Here is a 15093-nt window from a genome sequence, read left to right as displayed (position 1 = left end):
TTTTAATTTTTAATTTTATACAAAAAAATAAAATCATTCTAAAATCAATTCTAAACTTATTATAATCACTTTCATCAAAGATCAAAGAGAAAAAAATGAGGGACATCGTAATCATAGGAATTGCCCTACGAGGACACGTGGCGGACCCCCGCACCATCTATACTTAATGTCCTATCATACATCGTCCTCAGCTAAATGCTACCCCCTCAGTCTTTCTTTCTTTTAGCCTTCTTCCCCTTCCCACTTTAATCATTTCACACGTGCTCCGTTCCCTTTCCACGCCGGAAAAACCTCTCTCTCTCTAAAACTCCCAAAAAACAAAACCCCGTTTGCCAAAAAAAGCAACGGTCCTTGGGATTCTTCTTGGAACCAAAATCCAAACCCTAGAGAGAGAGAGAGAGAGAGAGAGAGAGAGAGAGAGAGAGATTCAACGTTTTGTTGTCCCTTCGTTTTCTCACCGGCCAAACACTCTTCTAACAAGACCGCCGAGATTTGTCGTCTTTCAATTCAAATTGAAAAAATTCGAAACTTTTTCGAATGACCAGATTGATCTGAAGGGGGGGAAAAGGGATTGAAATGGGGGCGGTGACGTCATCAATGGCGGCGAAGTTCGCGTTTTTTCCGCCGAGCCCGCCGTCGTACGGATTGGAGGAGGAGGAGACCGGGAAGCTGAGGATGACCGGGGTGGCTACCAAGGAAAACGTCGACGTTTTGAAGCTCTTGACCAAGCGAGGAAACAACGTCGTTGCGGTGCATATTAAGAACCCGTTGGCGTCGCTTACCTTGCTATATTCGCACGGCAACGCCGCTGATCTGGGTCAGATGTACGAGTTGTTTAGTGAGCTGAGTCTTCATCTCCGAGTCAACTTGTTGGGGTTAGTTTCCAAATTTTTTTTAGATTCAATATGAATCTTATTATGTTTGTTTTGTATGCGAAAAGTATTGAAATTTGTGTCGTTTTTCTGTTCTCTGTAGATATGATTATTCGGGATATGGACAGTCTTCTGGGAAGGTACGTGATTTGGATTTGGATGCTTCGGAGATGGAGTTGGAATATATATATATATATATATATATATATATATAGAGAGAGAGAGAGAGAGAGAGAGAGAGAGAGAGAGAGAGAGAAATTTATTAACTTTTTGTTTTTGTTATGATCATTTATTTATTTAATAATTATCACGATCATTCATTTGTTTGATCAAATTGTGAAAAAAGGTGACTTTTGGAGTTGGGATTTTAATTCTTTTATGTTCCTTGCGAGGAACCTAAAAGAATCATAAACAGTGAGATTCAAACTTACAATTGTGATCGTTGTGAGTATTAGCCACTTGGTTACTAAAAATGAATCTGAGATTGTTGAAGAGAGTTGAACTAACATTTTTCCTTTTTGGCCAGCCTAGTGAACAGAACACTTATGCCGATATTGAAGCTGCGTATAGATGCCTTGTGGAGAGGTATGGGGCAAAGGAGGAGGATATTATCTTATATGGGCAATCAGTTGGTAGTGGACCCACTCTAGATTTGGCTACTAGATTACCAAGATTGAGGGCTCTGGTTCTCCACAGTCCCATCATGTCTGGCCTCCGAGTCATGTATCCCGTGAAACGGACATATTGGTTTGACATTTATAAGGTTTTCTTCTTTAATTGTTAAGTTGTAGATTTCTGATATTCTATTCTACAGAATATTGGAAAAACTATGTATTGATGATTGTTTTTGTGTATGTGGTGCAGAACATTGACAAAATACCCTTTGTTAATTGTCCGGTTCTGGTGATTCACGTAAGCACCCTACTCATTAATCTAGTTTATATCGGATTTGTTTCCCTTTTAAGGGAAGCTTAAGTGACATGTTTGTGAATACAAAATCACATTCTGGAGTGCTAGTTTGATGTTAACATAATGGTTAAATTGGCAGTTGCAAGACATGATAGATGCATGGACAACACTTACTTCCATTTGTCTCTGTTTTGCTTTTACCGGCACTTGCATTGTCTGCTTTCTTCTGCTTTAATTGTAGCCTTTGTGCAAAACCTTTACGCGCTTCATTTCCTTTTGAAGGTGCATTTAATTATCTGTTTACACCGTTATCTATTTTTGACTATTTTTGACTGTCAGATGATTTTGTGAGCAAAAGCAGCTTTCCAATTTGGTTTATAGTTATAGTGGGACACTACAAGTGCACCGTTTAGGAATCAAACATTTTTAAGTTTCTTATTATACGAAGTTGTTATTATAAAGGTAACGTTTGGATACCCTGGGTTATTGCCAAATTTCACAATGTTAGCCACTTTTTAATCGTTGCCTGAATGCCTGGCCCATTCCGAAAAGTCAACTTTTCAATCGTTGCTTGAATGCCTGGCCCATTCCGAAAAGTCATTTTATCCTACAGTTTATATTTTGGTTGGAGGTTTTATGGATGTTTATGAAGTTTCCCAGAATCAAATTTTCTAATGGCGGAAGACTCATGGGTGATACTTTCGTCCGAGAATGTTAAGTTGATGTGGGCCCTTTGAACTGATTGGCCCTGCTCAGATTTGGTGTTGAGAATGAACGTAGGTAGTATAAGTTGAAGTGGGTATTAAAGAAGAAAGTGATTGAAGTTTTTGTTTGTTCAATTTGCATTTAAGACAACCTCTTAAAATAATGCTTCTAATATAAATGTTAATTCCTGTACTACAGTCTGGCACTTGCCAGCCCACAAAGTAATTGTTCAATTTGTTACTTTATACTGTGGATAGCATATAAACCAACTTTTCAGAAGTATATTTACCTGTCCAGCTTTTTGCTTTGTGTTTGGCTGTTGGCAGGGAACTGCTGATGATGTGGTGGATTGGTCCCATGGCAAGCAACTTTGGGAGCTCTGTAAGGAGAAGTATGAACCATTATGGGTTAAAGGAGGAAATCATTGTGACTTGGAGCTTTACCCACAGTACATAAAGCATCTCAAGAAGTTCATATCGGCCATTGAGAAATATCCGCAACTGAGAACTGGATCTGGGAAAATTACAGAACCATCAGAACTCCCCCGAAACAGCACAGATGTTAGAGAGAAATCTAGATCCAGCACAGATCGGAGAGACAAGTCTAGGCCAAGTATTGAACAAAGAGAGAAGCCTAGAATAAGCATGGACCGCAGAGAGAAGTCGACAGCCAGCACCGATAAGAGAGAGAGATCAAGAAAGAGAGTGGACCGTCCTGACAAAGCAAATAACAACTTAGACCCACCGGAGAGAGCGAGGAACAGCATTGACCGGTTAGCAATAAAACTGAATAGTAGCTTTTCTCCGTTTATGTTTCCCCTTTGTGAAATATGCATAATCTTGGCCGATGTTCCATTTATCTAATATCGCAACCTGGTTTTCCTGAATGTTCATTTATGTTTGGCAGGTTTGGTTCCATGGTGAGATCAGTTGGATTATGCAATATAGACTGTTTCAAGCCAACAGCAACTGCTGTTTGAAGAAAGACAAGAGACCAGTTCGCATTACGGTGTACTTTAATTTATATGATTGGTTATTGTGGCCGTGGGAAAATGCCATGTTTTCATTTTCTATACGGGGGGAAAAAAGAAAGGAAATTTAATTATCAAAGCAAAATTGTGCATCACAATTTGGCATTTTCCAACTTAATAAATCTAACCCTGCTCCGCTCTCTTCTCAAATGTGCATACCCCAAGTTATTAGTGAACTCCTACTCCGTTTATCTGTTGTTTGTTTGTTTGTTTGTTTTTTTGTGTATTATTATTATTATTTCACTTGCCTGTTTCAATGCTTCTGTGATTATCTATCTGCAGTTGGATATTTAGACAAGGACGGTAAGAACAATGGAAGAAAGAAAATAAGAAGGAAACTAAATGGAAAATAACAAAAGGAAAACGACAAGAAGAAAGACAACAAACAGGAACAATGCCAACGACAGCAATATAGAAAACGGAAGTATAAATCAGAAATGACGAAAACAAGGAAACAACAATATTGAATGAAACGACAGAAGTGTGACAATATGACAAATGAGAAATTGACACGACGACAAAAGGGCAACAACAATAGTAAATGAAACAACAAGGAGCGTGAAGCAATAACAAGAAGAAAACGGCAAAAAGGAAGCAACCAAAAAACGACAGTAAAAAGAATGAAACGGTATAAACAAAACCGAAGAAAAAATAAAAGACGTCAATGATAAATGAACAAACGGCATCTAAATGAACAAACGACATCTAAATGGACAAAGGACATCTAAATGAACAAACGACATCATGTGGAAATGACAACAATTCAAAGAGAAAACGACGCGGAAAAGGAAGACGATAAAGCTAAACAAAGAAAAATGAAAAAACGAAAATAATGAAAGAAGAAACGACAACGTATAAATTAATAAACGACAACGTTTTAGATAGCAATAAATGCTCTAATGTTAATTGTCTTTGAGATTTTTTTTAAAAAAAATAATAGAAACAATTGTTTGATTGTTTAATAAGAGAAAAATTATGCAATTTTTTTTTTTTTTTTTTCAAATGTACGCTTATTAAAGTGAGATTACCAAGTTTTAAGTTGTATAAATGAATCCAAACAACTATTTATTCCTCATTCCTTTTCTCCAACCCTCTTCTTCCACGCTCTCTCCTTCCGATATCGACGGTGTTGGCGTGAGAAAATATGTAAAGAAAGAAAAAAAGAAACATGAGATGAAAAAGAAAGCAGTTAAATTCATGTGGGAAATTAAGGACTTGTTCACTTCGCGGATTCGAGTTTTCAATTCGAGTTGAGATATGACATTTTCTGAAAGCTTTTTCACTGTAACAGAAAAAGTTAGATGTGACATTTTCTGAGAGTTTTTTACTGTAAAAATTGAAAATTGAAAATTTAAATCAGTGAAATGAACGAGGCCCAAATGTTTTGTTCTCGAAGTAGTTACTAATAATACTAAGGGAAAAATTTTCAAAAATTTTTCAAAATTGATAGGATTTTTCATAATTTCTAACTATATGAAAGTATGTCTAAAGAAAAAAAAAAAGAAAAAAAAGAAGCAAATATAGGAGAGAACTGTTTAATTGAGCTCCCTAATCAGAGCTCATTAATCCACGCCAATAGTAGGGGGAGCCGGCGCACAGAGAGTGTTTACTAATTATCCGAAATTGCACTCAGGCCCCAAAAGATTCTAAAATTTCATAACTGCCTCATTTCGACCTAAAATCGCAGACTCACCCCATTTCGAGACCCAGAAGAGAAAATCCCAACGGAAAGGCCCTAAGGAAAGGTGGACAAGGTTTAAGGAGGGTTTTAAGGCGGCGACTTCACAGAGTCCCTATTTCACCTTCTCTCTCTTCTCTTTCTCTCTCATGTATCATCTTCTTCGTCGGAGTCTCTCTGAATTTGATCGCACTATCTTCGAGTCCGCCATTGAATTTCTCTCAGATTTGACGTCAATTTAATGTCCATCGGTAAACCCTCTCTAATCCCCGCAAATTTCAGCGAAGGAATTGGCCATTTCCGACCATCCGAGAGCAAAGCCCTAATCTTCCCCGCGGAACCATCGCCAATGTGGAGAAACTGCGCCAAGCAAGCCTTCTGGAGAACCCGCTGTTGTCGTCTCAGTTCTCAGTCTTCTTCTCCCGCTTCCCGGCACTTTCTCGAGAAATCGCCGGAACCGAATTTCCCTAACAAGCTCAAGTCTCGGCCTTTCGAGCTGGTTCCGGGCTTAACTCGTGGAGAAGTATCTGTGAGAAGTTCTGATTTTGGGAATTTGAGGAATCCGAGTGGGTTTAGCGTGTTTTGCCCCAGGGGATTTTCGAGCGTGGCCGAGGCGGTCTCGTCTCCGACGGATGTCGAGGAAGACGTCTTGGTGGATGAGGACTTTCAGGAGCTGATGCAGGATGTGGGGAAAGAGGAGAAAAGGCGGGTCCGGCATTGGCAGCAGAGGAGGCTGGCGGTTGCGAGAGGAATGGGGCAGAGTAGGTACGAGTTTCTGAAGAAGAGGCAGGTGAAGATCGAGACGGAAGCGTGGGAGAAGGCGGCGGCGGAGTACAGGGAGCTTTTGATGGATATGTGCTCGAAGAAGCTGGCGCCGAATCTGCCCTACATGAAGTCGTTGTTCCTCGGTTGGTTCGAGCCGCTGAAGAAGGCCATTGAGCAGGAGCAGGAGCTGTACCGGGAGGGAAAGAAGAGGACGATGTGCTCGCCGTTCTTTGCTCAGTTGTCGCCGGAGATGATGGCGGTCATCACGATGCATAAGTTGACGGGGCTGCTGATGTCGAGAGACGAGTATGGCATTGCCCGGGTTGTTCAAGCTTCTCTTTTGATTGGAGATGCCATTGAACAGGAGGTTTAAACTTGGCTTTGCTCGTTTTCTTCATTGTCATTCTGTTTTGAGCCTTAATATTTGGTTGGATAATGGACAAGAAGTTTCCTCTTCCATTGTAGTTCATAATATGTCCTTTTTTTTTTTTTTAACAAGCCTTTTGTTCTTCTTTCTGGAATACTAGTTTTCTCACGGTAGTGCCAACACAATGAATATTTCTCACACCCAGTTACTCTGTTGGGCATGATAATATACTTGTGAACTTGGTTCACTCAAATTATGAATTTTCCTTTACTTCAGAGCTTGATAAGTTTGGTTTTCGATGCAGAATAAAGGACATGTCAAGGCACTTTTGAATCTTACCTCCTCTTTCTAAGATTGGAAGTGTCATCCTCATAGCTATTATTGTTCATAACGCTATCACTGCTTTTTGGACGAGCAGGTTAAAATACAAAGATTCTTGGAAAAGTCCCAAAATAAAAAAGTTGGTAAAGATGGGGAAAATAGAGGAGAGCCTGGCTCCAAGGTAGAAGAGAAGTTGAAGAAAAGAGTCACCAAATTGATGAAACAAAAAAAACTGCGGGCATTGAGACAGACAATGAACGAATGGGATGGTTCGAAACCCTGGAGCCAAAGCATCAAGGCTAAGGTTTGTGTTGTCCTTGTGATTTCTGGTGAAAGGTTAATAGTTACTGATTTACATTCTTTACGCGACGTCACACTTTCTCTTATACTTTTCAGGTTGGAAGTCGTCTGATTGAATTGTTGATTCAAACAGCTTACATACAACCTCCTGTTGATCAGTTTTCTGATGATCCGCCTGAAATACGACCAGCATTTGTACACACACTTAAGACTTTGACGAAAGATCCAAAGTAAGATAAATTTGGATTGGTGATTGATTTACGTTTTCCTGGCATCAATTTGACTAGTGCTTCTAAAATTTTTCCTTTCACAGAAAAACTGGCAAAAAATTTGGTTTCATTCAGTGTGATCCTCTAGTTGTCAAAGGCCTTGAGAAATCTGTAAGTGAATCCCCAGTATTTTCCTTTCCATTACTGTTGAGACAATTGAAGTTGCATGTTGACAGCTGCCACTTATTCCATTGTTTGAGCTCTTCACGGTCTGGATGCTTGGGGAATAAAATTATTATATTTCCTTGGAATTGATTGAGAGCTATCATTTTTTTTCTCAATGCTTGGGGAATAAAATTATTCATGCTCTTTTTTTTTTTTTTTTTTTTTGGAAAAGGAACACATCTTGTGCTTTTCTAGAATAGTTCTCCTATTCATATTTGTTTGTTTGTTTATATATATATATATATATTATATCTGTGTATGTGTGTGTTCCTCTAGTTTCCTTCTTGTTCTTCTCGTTATTTACTTCTCTTTTGTATGATGGTTTACTAACTGCCCTTCCCTCTCTCATTGCTCAAATTTTAATGAATGCCTTTAATTTTAACAGGCAAACCACGTGGTGATTCCTTACATGCCTATGTTGGTACCCCCAATCAAGTGGAAAGGGTATGTTAAAAGTTTTGTGCTACTGATGCTGCATGTATTTATTTATTTGTTTTGTTTGATCAGGGATCAGGATATAGATTAGGGGTTCCGACAATGCTTTGAATTTGATAGTATGGACTATGGAGTTTCTTTTGCGTTTATAAAAAATTTTATTTACAGAAAAGTGAATTTAGGTTACTTCTTGACCATCATTTAGTTTGAAAATTTCTCCTAGGTATGAAGACGTGAAAATGGTGAACCTCATTGAAATAGAAATAGACTAGGTGCCTGTTTCAGTACTTTCAATTGTTTCGTCTAAGATATCATGGGAGTTGCAATCATAGATGCAACTTATTAAAGCATTCACATTCAAAGAGTGATTGTCAACGACTCAGTTCCATGTGTGGTGTTGTGGGCCAATCAGCAGAGAAGATTATTTTTAAAAAAAAAGAAAAGGCTTTTCAAAACTTATGCTTAAAAATTTGCAGAAACAAAGCTTCATATTTTCTTCCTTTTGATTCTTCATAAACTTTTTTCTTTCTTTGGTGGCTTGATGATTCTTTTCTTTTTTCCCAGCTATGACAAAGGAGGGCACTTTTTCCTACCATCCTATCTCATGCGTACTCACGGAGTAAGACAACAGCGTGAAGCTGTCAAAAAGGCCCCAAGAGAGCAACTGGAACCAGTTTTTGAGGTTTGTAGATGCAAGTGTTGCATGACTTTTTCCCTTTATGAGAACCCTGCACGAAACTAAGTATTGATGAAGAATTATTGAAGACTTGTGCTAAACTTTTGACGTTCATTGGGGTCTTACTTGCTAGGCCTTGGACACTCTTGGGCATACCAAATGGAGGATTAATAAGAGGGTTCTCGATGTTGTAGAGAGAATATGGGCTGGTGGAGGCCGTCTTGGTGATTTGGTAGATCGTGATGATGTGAGCTTCTCTATGTTCTCTCTCTTCTGTTACTCAAGTTATAACGCACTTTAGAAATGAATGTGTATCCCAATATATCCGCTTAACTTACAAACTATTGATTTGGAACTCTCCTTGTTTAACTTTTTTCGTTACAGGTTCCTTTACCAGAGAAACCAGATACTGAAGATGAAGCACTGCTAAAGAAATGGAAATGGGAAGTTAGGTCTGTGAGGAAAGAGACTAGAGAGAGACATTCTCAGCGGTGTGACACAGAACTTAAACTGTCGGTAAGAGCTATTTCACTTCATATACAGAACTGAAATATGCGTAAAAAGAATTGGTGGCAACCCTTTTTATTTTGGAGCAGGTGGCAAGGAAAATGAAGGACGAAGAAGGTTTCTACTATCCTCACAATGTTGACTTTCGAGGCCGTGCATACCCTATGCATCCACACTTAAATCATCTTGGTTCAGATTTGTGCCGGGGTATTTTGGAGTTTGCAGAGGGACGTCCTCTGGGAAAATCAGGCTTGCGTTGGCTGAAAATTCACCTGGCTAATTTATATGCTGGTGGTGTGGACAAATTATCTCATGAGGGACGAATAGCATTTGTTGAGAATCACTTGGATGAAATATTTGATTCTGCAGACAGACCAATAGAAGGAAAGCGTTGGTGGTTGAATGCAGAAGATCCATTTCAGTGCTTGGCTGTGTGCATTAACCTTTCTGACGCTTTGAGAAGTTCTTCTCCGGAAACATTTATTTCTCACGTCCATGTACATCAGGTATTTTAATTTAGATACATTGTGCTCTCCGGAATTCTTTTTGTGTTACCTTTGATTTCTATCTTGATACTTCAACGATAGGGGTTTTTTAGTTTATGGGGGATTGACCCAAGTCCTTGAGAAGGTTAGAGTCATGTCCACCGAGCTAGAAGAGGTCTGACATGCAGTTTCCACGTATTTAATGCATATAGCAGTTTAAAACTTTGCTCCAGTTTGTAGCTTTTGTTGAACTTTGAATACCTGAGCTTTTATGGGACTTGTGTCTTATGGTTCTTCTTCACAGATATTAATGTAACATTCTGTGATATTCCTGTTTAATTCTTGTTTCATCTTTCTGATTATCTAGGATGGCTCTTGCAATGGTTTACAACACTATGCCGCTCTAGGAAGAGACAAGGTAATTTCCTTTTCAAGGAAAGAAGGAGTTTTTCAGCACTTTTTATCTATTAAACTTTTCACTTTATCTTGTACCAACTGCTTGCATTGTAAAACATAAAAGTCAGATACAATGGAATGGTATAACCCTCTAAGTAATTACTACTAAGAGTTTTCCAGTTTATCTTGCTGTCTGTTTTCCTGCAGTTTGCCTGTCTTTGTTAGGTTGTTTCAACTGTTAAGTTCTTTGACTTTTCTCTTCTGTATCAATATCCAAAACTCGAATCCTAATTTTCATTAGTTTATGAAAGTGATCAAATGAATGGACAGATGTACATCTCTCTTTTTCAATTGGAATACTTTGTTCAGCAGTAATTTGATCCAAATCTTTGTTTTTGTTGAAATGAATTTCTGGTATTTTGTGGGAAGCTGCTTCACTCCCTGTGGTTTTTGCATAAAATTTTCATAGCAGATAATCGCAAACTTCTATATCAGATTTCTGCACTTTTTCTGATTGAATTGTTTCGTTCAGTTGGGAGCAGCTTCCGTTAATTTGGTTGCGGGAGAGAAACCTGCAGATGTTTACTCGGGAATATCTGTAAGGTAAGGTGTTAATGGATATTTGGAAATGGTAACCATTAATAAATGAGAAATATCTTTATCTTACCTTGGGCTTTCTGATTGTTGTTTACTGATCTCGTTTAGAGAAGTTGATTGTGAGTTACTAATCTAGATGTCACTCATGGAGTGCAGGGTATTGGAAATAATGCGTAGAGATGCAGAGCAGGATCCTGAAGTTTTCCCCGATGCATTGCGTGCAAAAGCATTAATTAATCAGGTTTGTTGATAACTTCAACACACTCTTATGATGCAAATATCAAAAAGATGCTGGTTATGAGTAGTTGATTTTACCTTGAATTTCCCTTTTCTTTGTTTGTTCTTAATTGGAAGGATGTGATAGGATATCAATCAAAACAAAGTTTTTGTATGAAAAAATTACAAGATCCATTTACAGTTTAGGGTCCTAGAAGGGGAACTTGGCATGAAGAATTCAGAAAATACAATTACTTGGTGGCTAGTCAGATTTCTTGTATCTGATTGTTGACCCCTTTTGTGGTGGACAATATCTAGGTGGATAGGAAGTTGGTGAAGCAAACAGTGATGACTTCAGTATATGGCGTCACTTATATTGGTGCTAGGGATCAAATCATGAGGAGGTTGAAGGAACGAGGTCTCATGTTGGATGATAAGGACCTCTTTGGCTGTGCTTGTTATGCTGCTAAGGTAAGAGACCGTGTCCATTTTGCATGTGTGTGTGTGTGCGCTTTAAGATTTTATCTGTGCTTACGAGATTTGTATAATGGGCAGGTCACCTTAACTGCTTTAGGGGAGATGTTTGAAGCTGCACGCTATATAATGAGCTGGCTTGGGGATTGTGCAAAAGTTTGTAACTAATTTTATAACTTTTGTTTAATAGTCTCATTTACTTTTTCTATAAAAATGAATATCTAACGGTCAATCATGAATATGAACAGATTATTGCGTCTCAGAATGAGCCAGTGAAGTGGACAACTCCGCTTGGGCTTCCCGTTGTTCAACCATACCGTAAACTAGGGAGGCATTTTGTGAGTGCTGGAAAACTTTCCAACAAAAGTCAGATGTGATCATCCTTGGAATCAACTAGTCACTGATATCCCTTTTCCTTTGAACTTTGTGCAGATCAAAACCTCACTTCAGGTTTTGACAGTACATCGAGAAACAGAGAAGGTGTAATTTTTGGCCGAACTCTATACTTTATTCTATGATTATATGATTCTTTCTCCAATCTGTATGGTTATTCTGATGAGCTTTCTTGGTGCAAATTACGATTTTGTTCATGTGATAGGTCATGGTCAAGAGGCAGAGAACCGCATTCCCACCAAATTTTGTCCACTCCCTTGATGGTTCTCATATGATGATGACTGCGGTAGCCTGCAGAAAGGCAGGCATAACATTTGCCGGTTAGTTGTTGCTGGCTTCTATTTTGTTTGTTGCCTGCTTTTCCCCAGTTCCACTTCTAATAACCACTTACTGGCATGCCATACAGGAGTTCATGATTCATACTGGACACATGCATGCGATGTGGATGAAATGAACAGGATACTGCGAGAGAATTTTGTCGAACTATACAAGACTCCAATCCTGGAGAATGTACAATTTCTCCTCCTTGAAATTTCATGACAAATGTATCGATCTAAGCTAAATTTTTAAGCCTTCTCAAAGAATCAAATCTGCAATCTGCCAGATGAAAATATTTTTACTTGTCATCTTTGGCACTCAATCTAATCCAATGTTGTTTTATGTCCAGTTATTGGAGAGATTCGAAGAATCTTTCCCCGGACTGGCCTTCCCCCCTTTGCCTGAACGGGGTGAGCTTGACCTAAAGGATGTGTTAGAGTCGCCATATTTCTTCAACTGATCAACACAGGAGTGTGTCCTCATGTCAGATGCCACATGCTTCTGGTGATGTTCCATCTCAAATAATCCAGTCCACTTCCATTGACAAGCATGTAAAGGAAAATAGAGGCAAAGAGGATCCTCACAGAAACATGCTATATCGCATCAGTTGTATGTTGAAGGCAGTTATAAAGGTGACCCGAGGTATGACTTCTATTCCTTGTTAAAGCCTTGAACTCGGATGTAGGTGCATACACCCTTGTTCCGCCAAGATGAACACACAAACTTCTTAATGTGGTTACCACATCTGACAAAGATAGATCAAGCTTCTAACTAGAAGTTGGGAAACAAAGAATCATAGTACTTAAAGAGAGTTTATAGCAACTCATATCGTAGATTCAAATTGTGTTCAAATTGGTTTCTTCATAAACTGGATAGCATAGAAACATCGGGATGTTCACGAAAATTTGTTACCGACTTCTAAGATAAGTATTATCCGTCAAGCTTGTTGCTTTGTGTTTGGCTGTTGGCAGGGAACTGGTGATGTAGTGTGTTGGTCACATGTAACTTTTGGAACACTGTTAAGGGAAGTATGACCTTAAGGGGGTTATTAGAGCAGGGTATCATGGTGACTTGGAGCTTTACTGACAGTAGATAGAACCAGATCTGAGAAATGGATCTCGAATCACAGAATAACCAGAAATTTCACGAAATAACGCAGATTTTACAGGGAAATCTAGTTTGATGGATCAGGGCGACAAGGCTGGGTAGAGTATTGACTAGAGAGAAAATGTCGACTAAGGACTGTCCGCAGAGAGAAGTCGAGAGCCTACTGATATGAGAGAAGGATTTAAGAAGATTGTGTACCAGTTGTGACAAGCGGAAGAAAGCAAGGAAACAGGCGCAGCTTTGACAAAGTTCCTTGTTACATATGATAGTTGATGAATTATTCTTGTTACTTATTGCACAATTTTGGTTGTACGGGAATAAAAATTACTTATGTGGTACGTCAAAAGATGTTGATTTACCATCATCCACATGTCTATTGTAAAAATCCCAAAAGTCACAGACTGATTCGGATTATATTGGTCCGCAGAAATAATATCTTACATTTTTTTTTGGTAAGGAATAATATCTTACATTTTGCCGTATTTGTGACACAAAAGTCAGAGGAGTAGATTATGCCTAATGTCTATGACATATGGTTATTACTTCTTTTAAACGTAATTGAGACTAAGATCTAAAATAAATAATAAACAAAAAAAAAATCCTGGAATAATCTTAAATTCATACATTTATAATAGGCGGGTAATCATTCCTTATAAGAAAAATTGAGACAGCTCTGAGTAAATAATCAAATAATGTGATATTCTTATATCCAAACATTTATTCAATAAATTGCTTTGTATATATTTAGGACTTGGAGGTACGAGGAAAGTAACTCCATTATATATTCTATATTTATAATATTTTTTATTATTGCAATAATAATACGTCAAAATTTCAACAAGAAAGTCTGCAAAGAATGTTATGCTCGTTTCCTAAAGAAAAAAAGACCCTCCAAAAGTTTCTATTGCTATAAATGAATGTTTTTCTAGTGTTAGATTGTTGCTCTTATGATATTATACTCATATTCTTCTTGTTAGATAACGTCCCTCAGGATGGCGAGACTCGGTTGGGAAGGGTCATGTCACCCACATTAGGTTTCTGGAAGAATAAAAAGGAGGTGCAATTTGAGTGATAGAAAGAACAACATGATTGAAACATACACGAAATTAATGAGTTTAGATTTATTATAAAAAGAAAAGACTGTTGAACTTATTTTTTTTTAAATGGGTCTAAATTTTTACTCATTACTCTTGATTAATACTCTTTTAACTAATATAATTATTTGACCAAACCCCATAAAAAGTCAAATCCACACACTCGGAGTACTTGTCTTCTTTTCTTTTATGAATGAGTTTAGTTAATATGATTAACATGATTAATAAACAGATTGAGTGACCTTCCGACACGAATTAACACAATTAACTGTGTGTTTATTTACAATTCAATTATATACATAACATAATAACAAGTTGTATCGAGTTACCAATATAAACCGTACGAATTTTGCATTTAGTTGTTAAATTTTATTTCTTTTCTTAAAATAAAAGATAAATTGATCTATACATCTGTTAAATGTGTCATAATCATGTCAAATGAGCCATAATTGTGCTAATTATATTCAGCATAAACAGATTATGTAGATTAGTAGTACTAAATTGCGTGATTAACGTGTCATTTTTGGATTGATATTTTTTGACTACTCAATAAATAAATTAATATTTTATGATACAATTGTTAAATAGTTGACACGAACAAAACCAGTGAACACGAATTACCACTCATATTGTCCCACATCAGTTTAGAAAAAGAGGGAGAAGCAGTCTGAAACATGTATAATGATGACAGTCTTTTTTCCAAATTGTCTCAATCAGAAACACTCTTTAAGTATTAATTTAATGCTCTTGAAACTTGAAGATAAGCGAGGATGAGAATTTACATAATAAATTTACATGCATTTAAGGAGTCATTTTGTCGACTACCTTATTAATACTTATTCCCTTATCAACTTCATTACTTATCATCTTTGTGTTGAGTTAAATTTTATTAGTTGTCGATTTTTAATGCACTATTGCTATTAGTCATCCCAGTTTAATATTCGTCATTAGTCGTTAGCATGTATGTATATTGTCCAACATAAAATGTATAGAGCTCTTATTATGATTATGATT

At 37.6% G+C, this 15093-nt stretch overlaps 2 protein-coding genes across 4 annotated transcripts; both read left to right on the top strand.

The window, feature by feature from the left end:
• Window positions 1-272: 272 nt before the first annotated feature.
• LOC21401127 (protein ABHD17B) lies at window positions 273-3690 on the top strand. The gene is made up of 6 exons (XM_010100986.2): window positions 273-875; window positions 976-1012; window positions 1399-1635; window positions 1737-1784; window positions 2813-3258; window positions 3393-3690. The coding sequence occupies exons 1-6, from the start codon at window positions 577-579 to the stop codon at window positions 3463-3465; spliced, it is 1140 nt and encodes a 379-aa protein (XP_010099288.1). The 5' UTR covers window positions 273-576; the 3' UTR covers window positions 3466-3690.
• Window positions 3691-5245: 1555 nt separating this feature from the next.
• LOC21401126 (DNA-directed RNA polymerase 2B, chloroplastic/mitochondrial) lies at window positions 5246-13407 on the top strand. Of its 3 annotated transcripts, none has more exons than XR_002902449.1 (20): window positions 5246-6326; window positions 6745-6951; window positions 7044-7177; window positions 7261-7327; window positions 7767-7825; window positions 8381-8498; window positions 8626-8739; window positions 8877-9008; window positions 9089-9505; window positions 9852-9902; window positions 10413-10483; window positions 10634-10718; window positions 11012-11164; window positions 11249-11323; window positions 11416-11505; window positions 11600-11647; window positions 11766-11880; window positions 11967-12070; window positions 12228-12520; window positions 13038-13407. XR_002902449.1 is itself a non-coding variant. In XM_024167503.1 (19 exons), the coding sequence occupies exons 1-19, from the start codon at window positions 5436-5438 to the stop codon at window positions 12336-12338; spliced, it is 3042 nt and encodes a 1013-aa protein (XP_024023271.1). In that variant the 5' UTR covers window positions 5246-5435; the 3' UTR covers window positions 12339-12655. The 3 variants fall into 3 exon arrangements, 1 of the variants encoding a protein (XP_024023271.1); XR_002902448.1 differs by having other exon boundaries at window positions 12850-13407; XM_024167503.1 differs by lacking the exon at window positions 13038-13407 and having other exon boundaries at window positions 12228-12655.
• The last annotated feature ends 1686 nt before the right edge of the window (window positions 13408-15093 follow it).

Source organism: Morus notabilis, unplaced genomic scaffold (assembly GCF_000414095.1).
Source record: "Morus notabilis unplaced genomic scaffold, ASM41409v2 Scaffold948, whole genome shotgun sequence".
Taxonomy (NCBI): Eukaryota; Viridiplantae; Streptophyta; class Magnoliopsida; order Rosales; family Moraceae; genus Morus; species Morus notabilis.
Note: the sequence above shows the minus strand (reverse complement) of the source record. Positions and strands in the feature narration are given on the sequence as shown.

What these genes read in the sequence shown, in the direction of transcription:
- LOC21401127 (XM_010100986.2), top strand. Translation starts at nt 577, where the DNA reads ATGGGGGCGGTGACGTCATCAATGGCGGCGAAGTTCGCGTTTTTTCCG. An exon ending in ATTGGTTTGACATTTATAAG is followed by an intron (nt 1,636 to 1,736) that starts GTTTTCTTCTTT and finishes TATGTGGTGCAG; the next exon opens with AACATTGACAAAATACCCTT. An exon ending in GCGAGGAACAGCATTGACCG is followed by an intron (nt 3,259 to 3,392) that starts GTTAGCAATAAA and finishes TATGTTTGGCAG; the next exon opens with GTTTGGTTCCATGGTGAGAT.
- LOC21401126 (XM_024167503.1), top strand. Translation starts at nt 5,436, where the DNA reads ATGTCCATCGGTAAACCCTCTCTAATCCCCGCAAATTTCAGCGAAGGA. An exon ending in ACTTTGACGAAAGATCCAAA is followed by an intron (nt 7,178 to 7,260) that starts GTAAGATAAATT and finishes TTCCTTTCACAG; the next exon opens with AAAAACTGGCAAAAAATTTG. An exon ending in CTCACGTCCATGTACATCAG is followed by an intron (nt 9,506 to 9,851) that starts GTATTTTAATTT and finishes CTGATTATCTAG; the next exon opens with GATGGCTCTTGCAATGGTTT.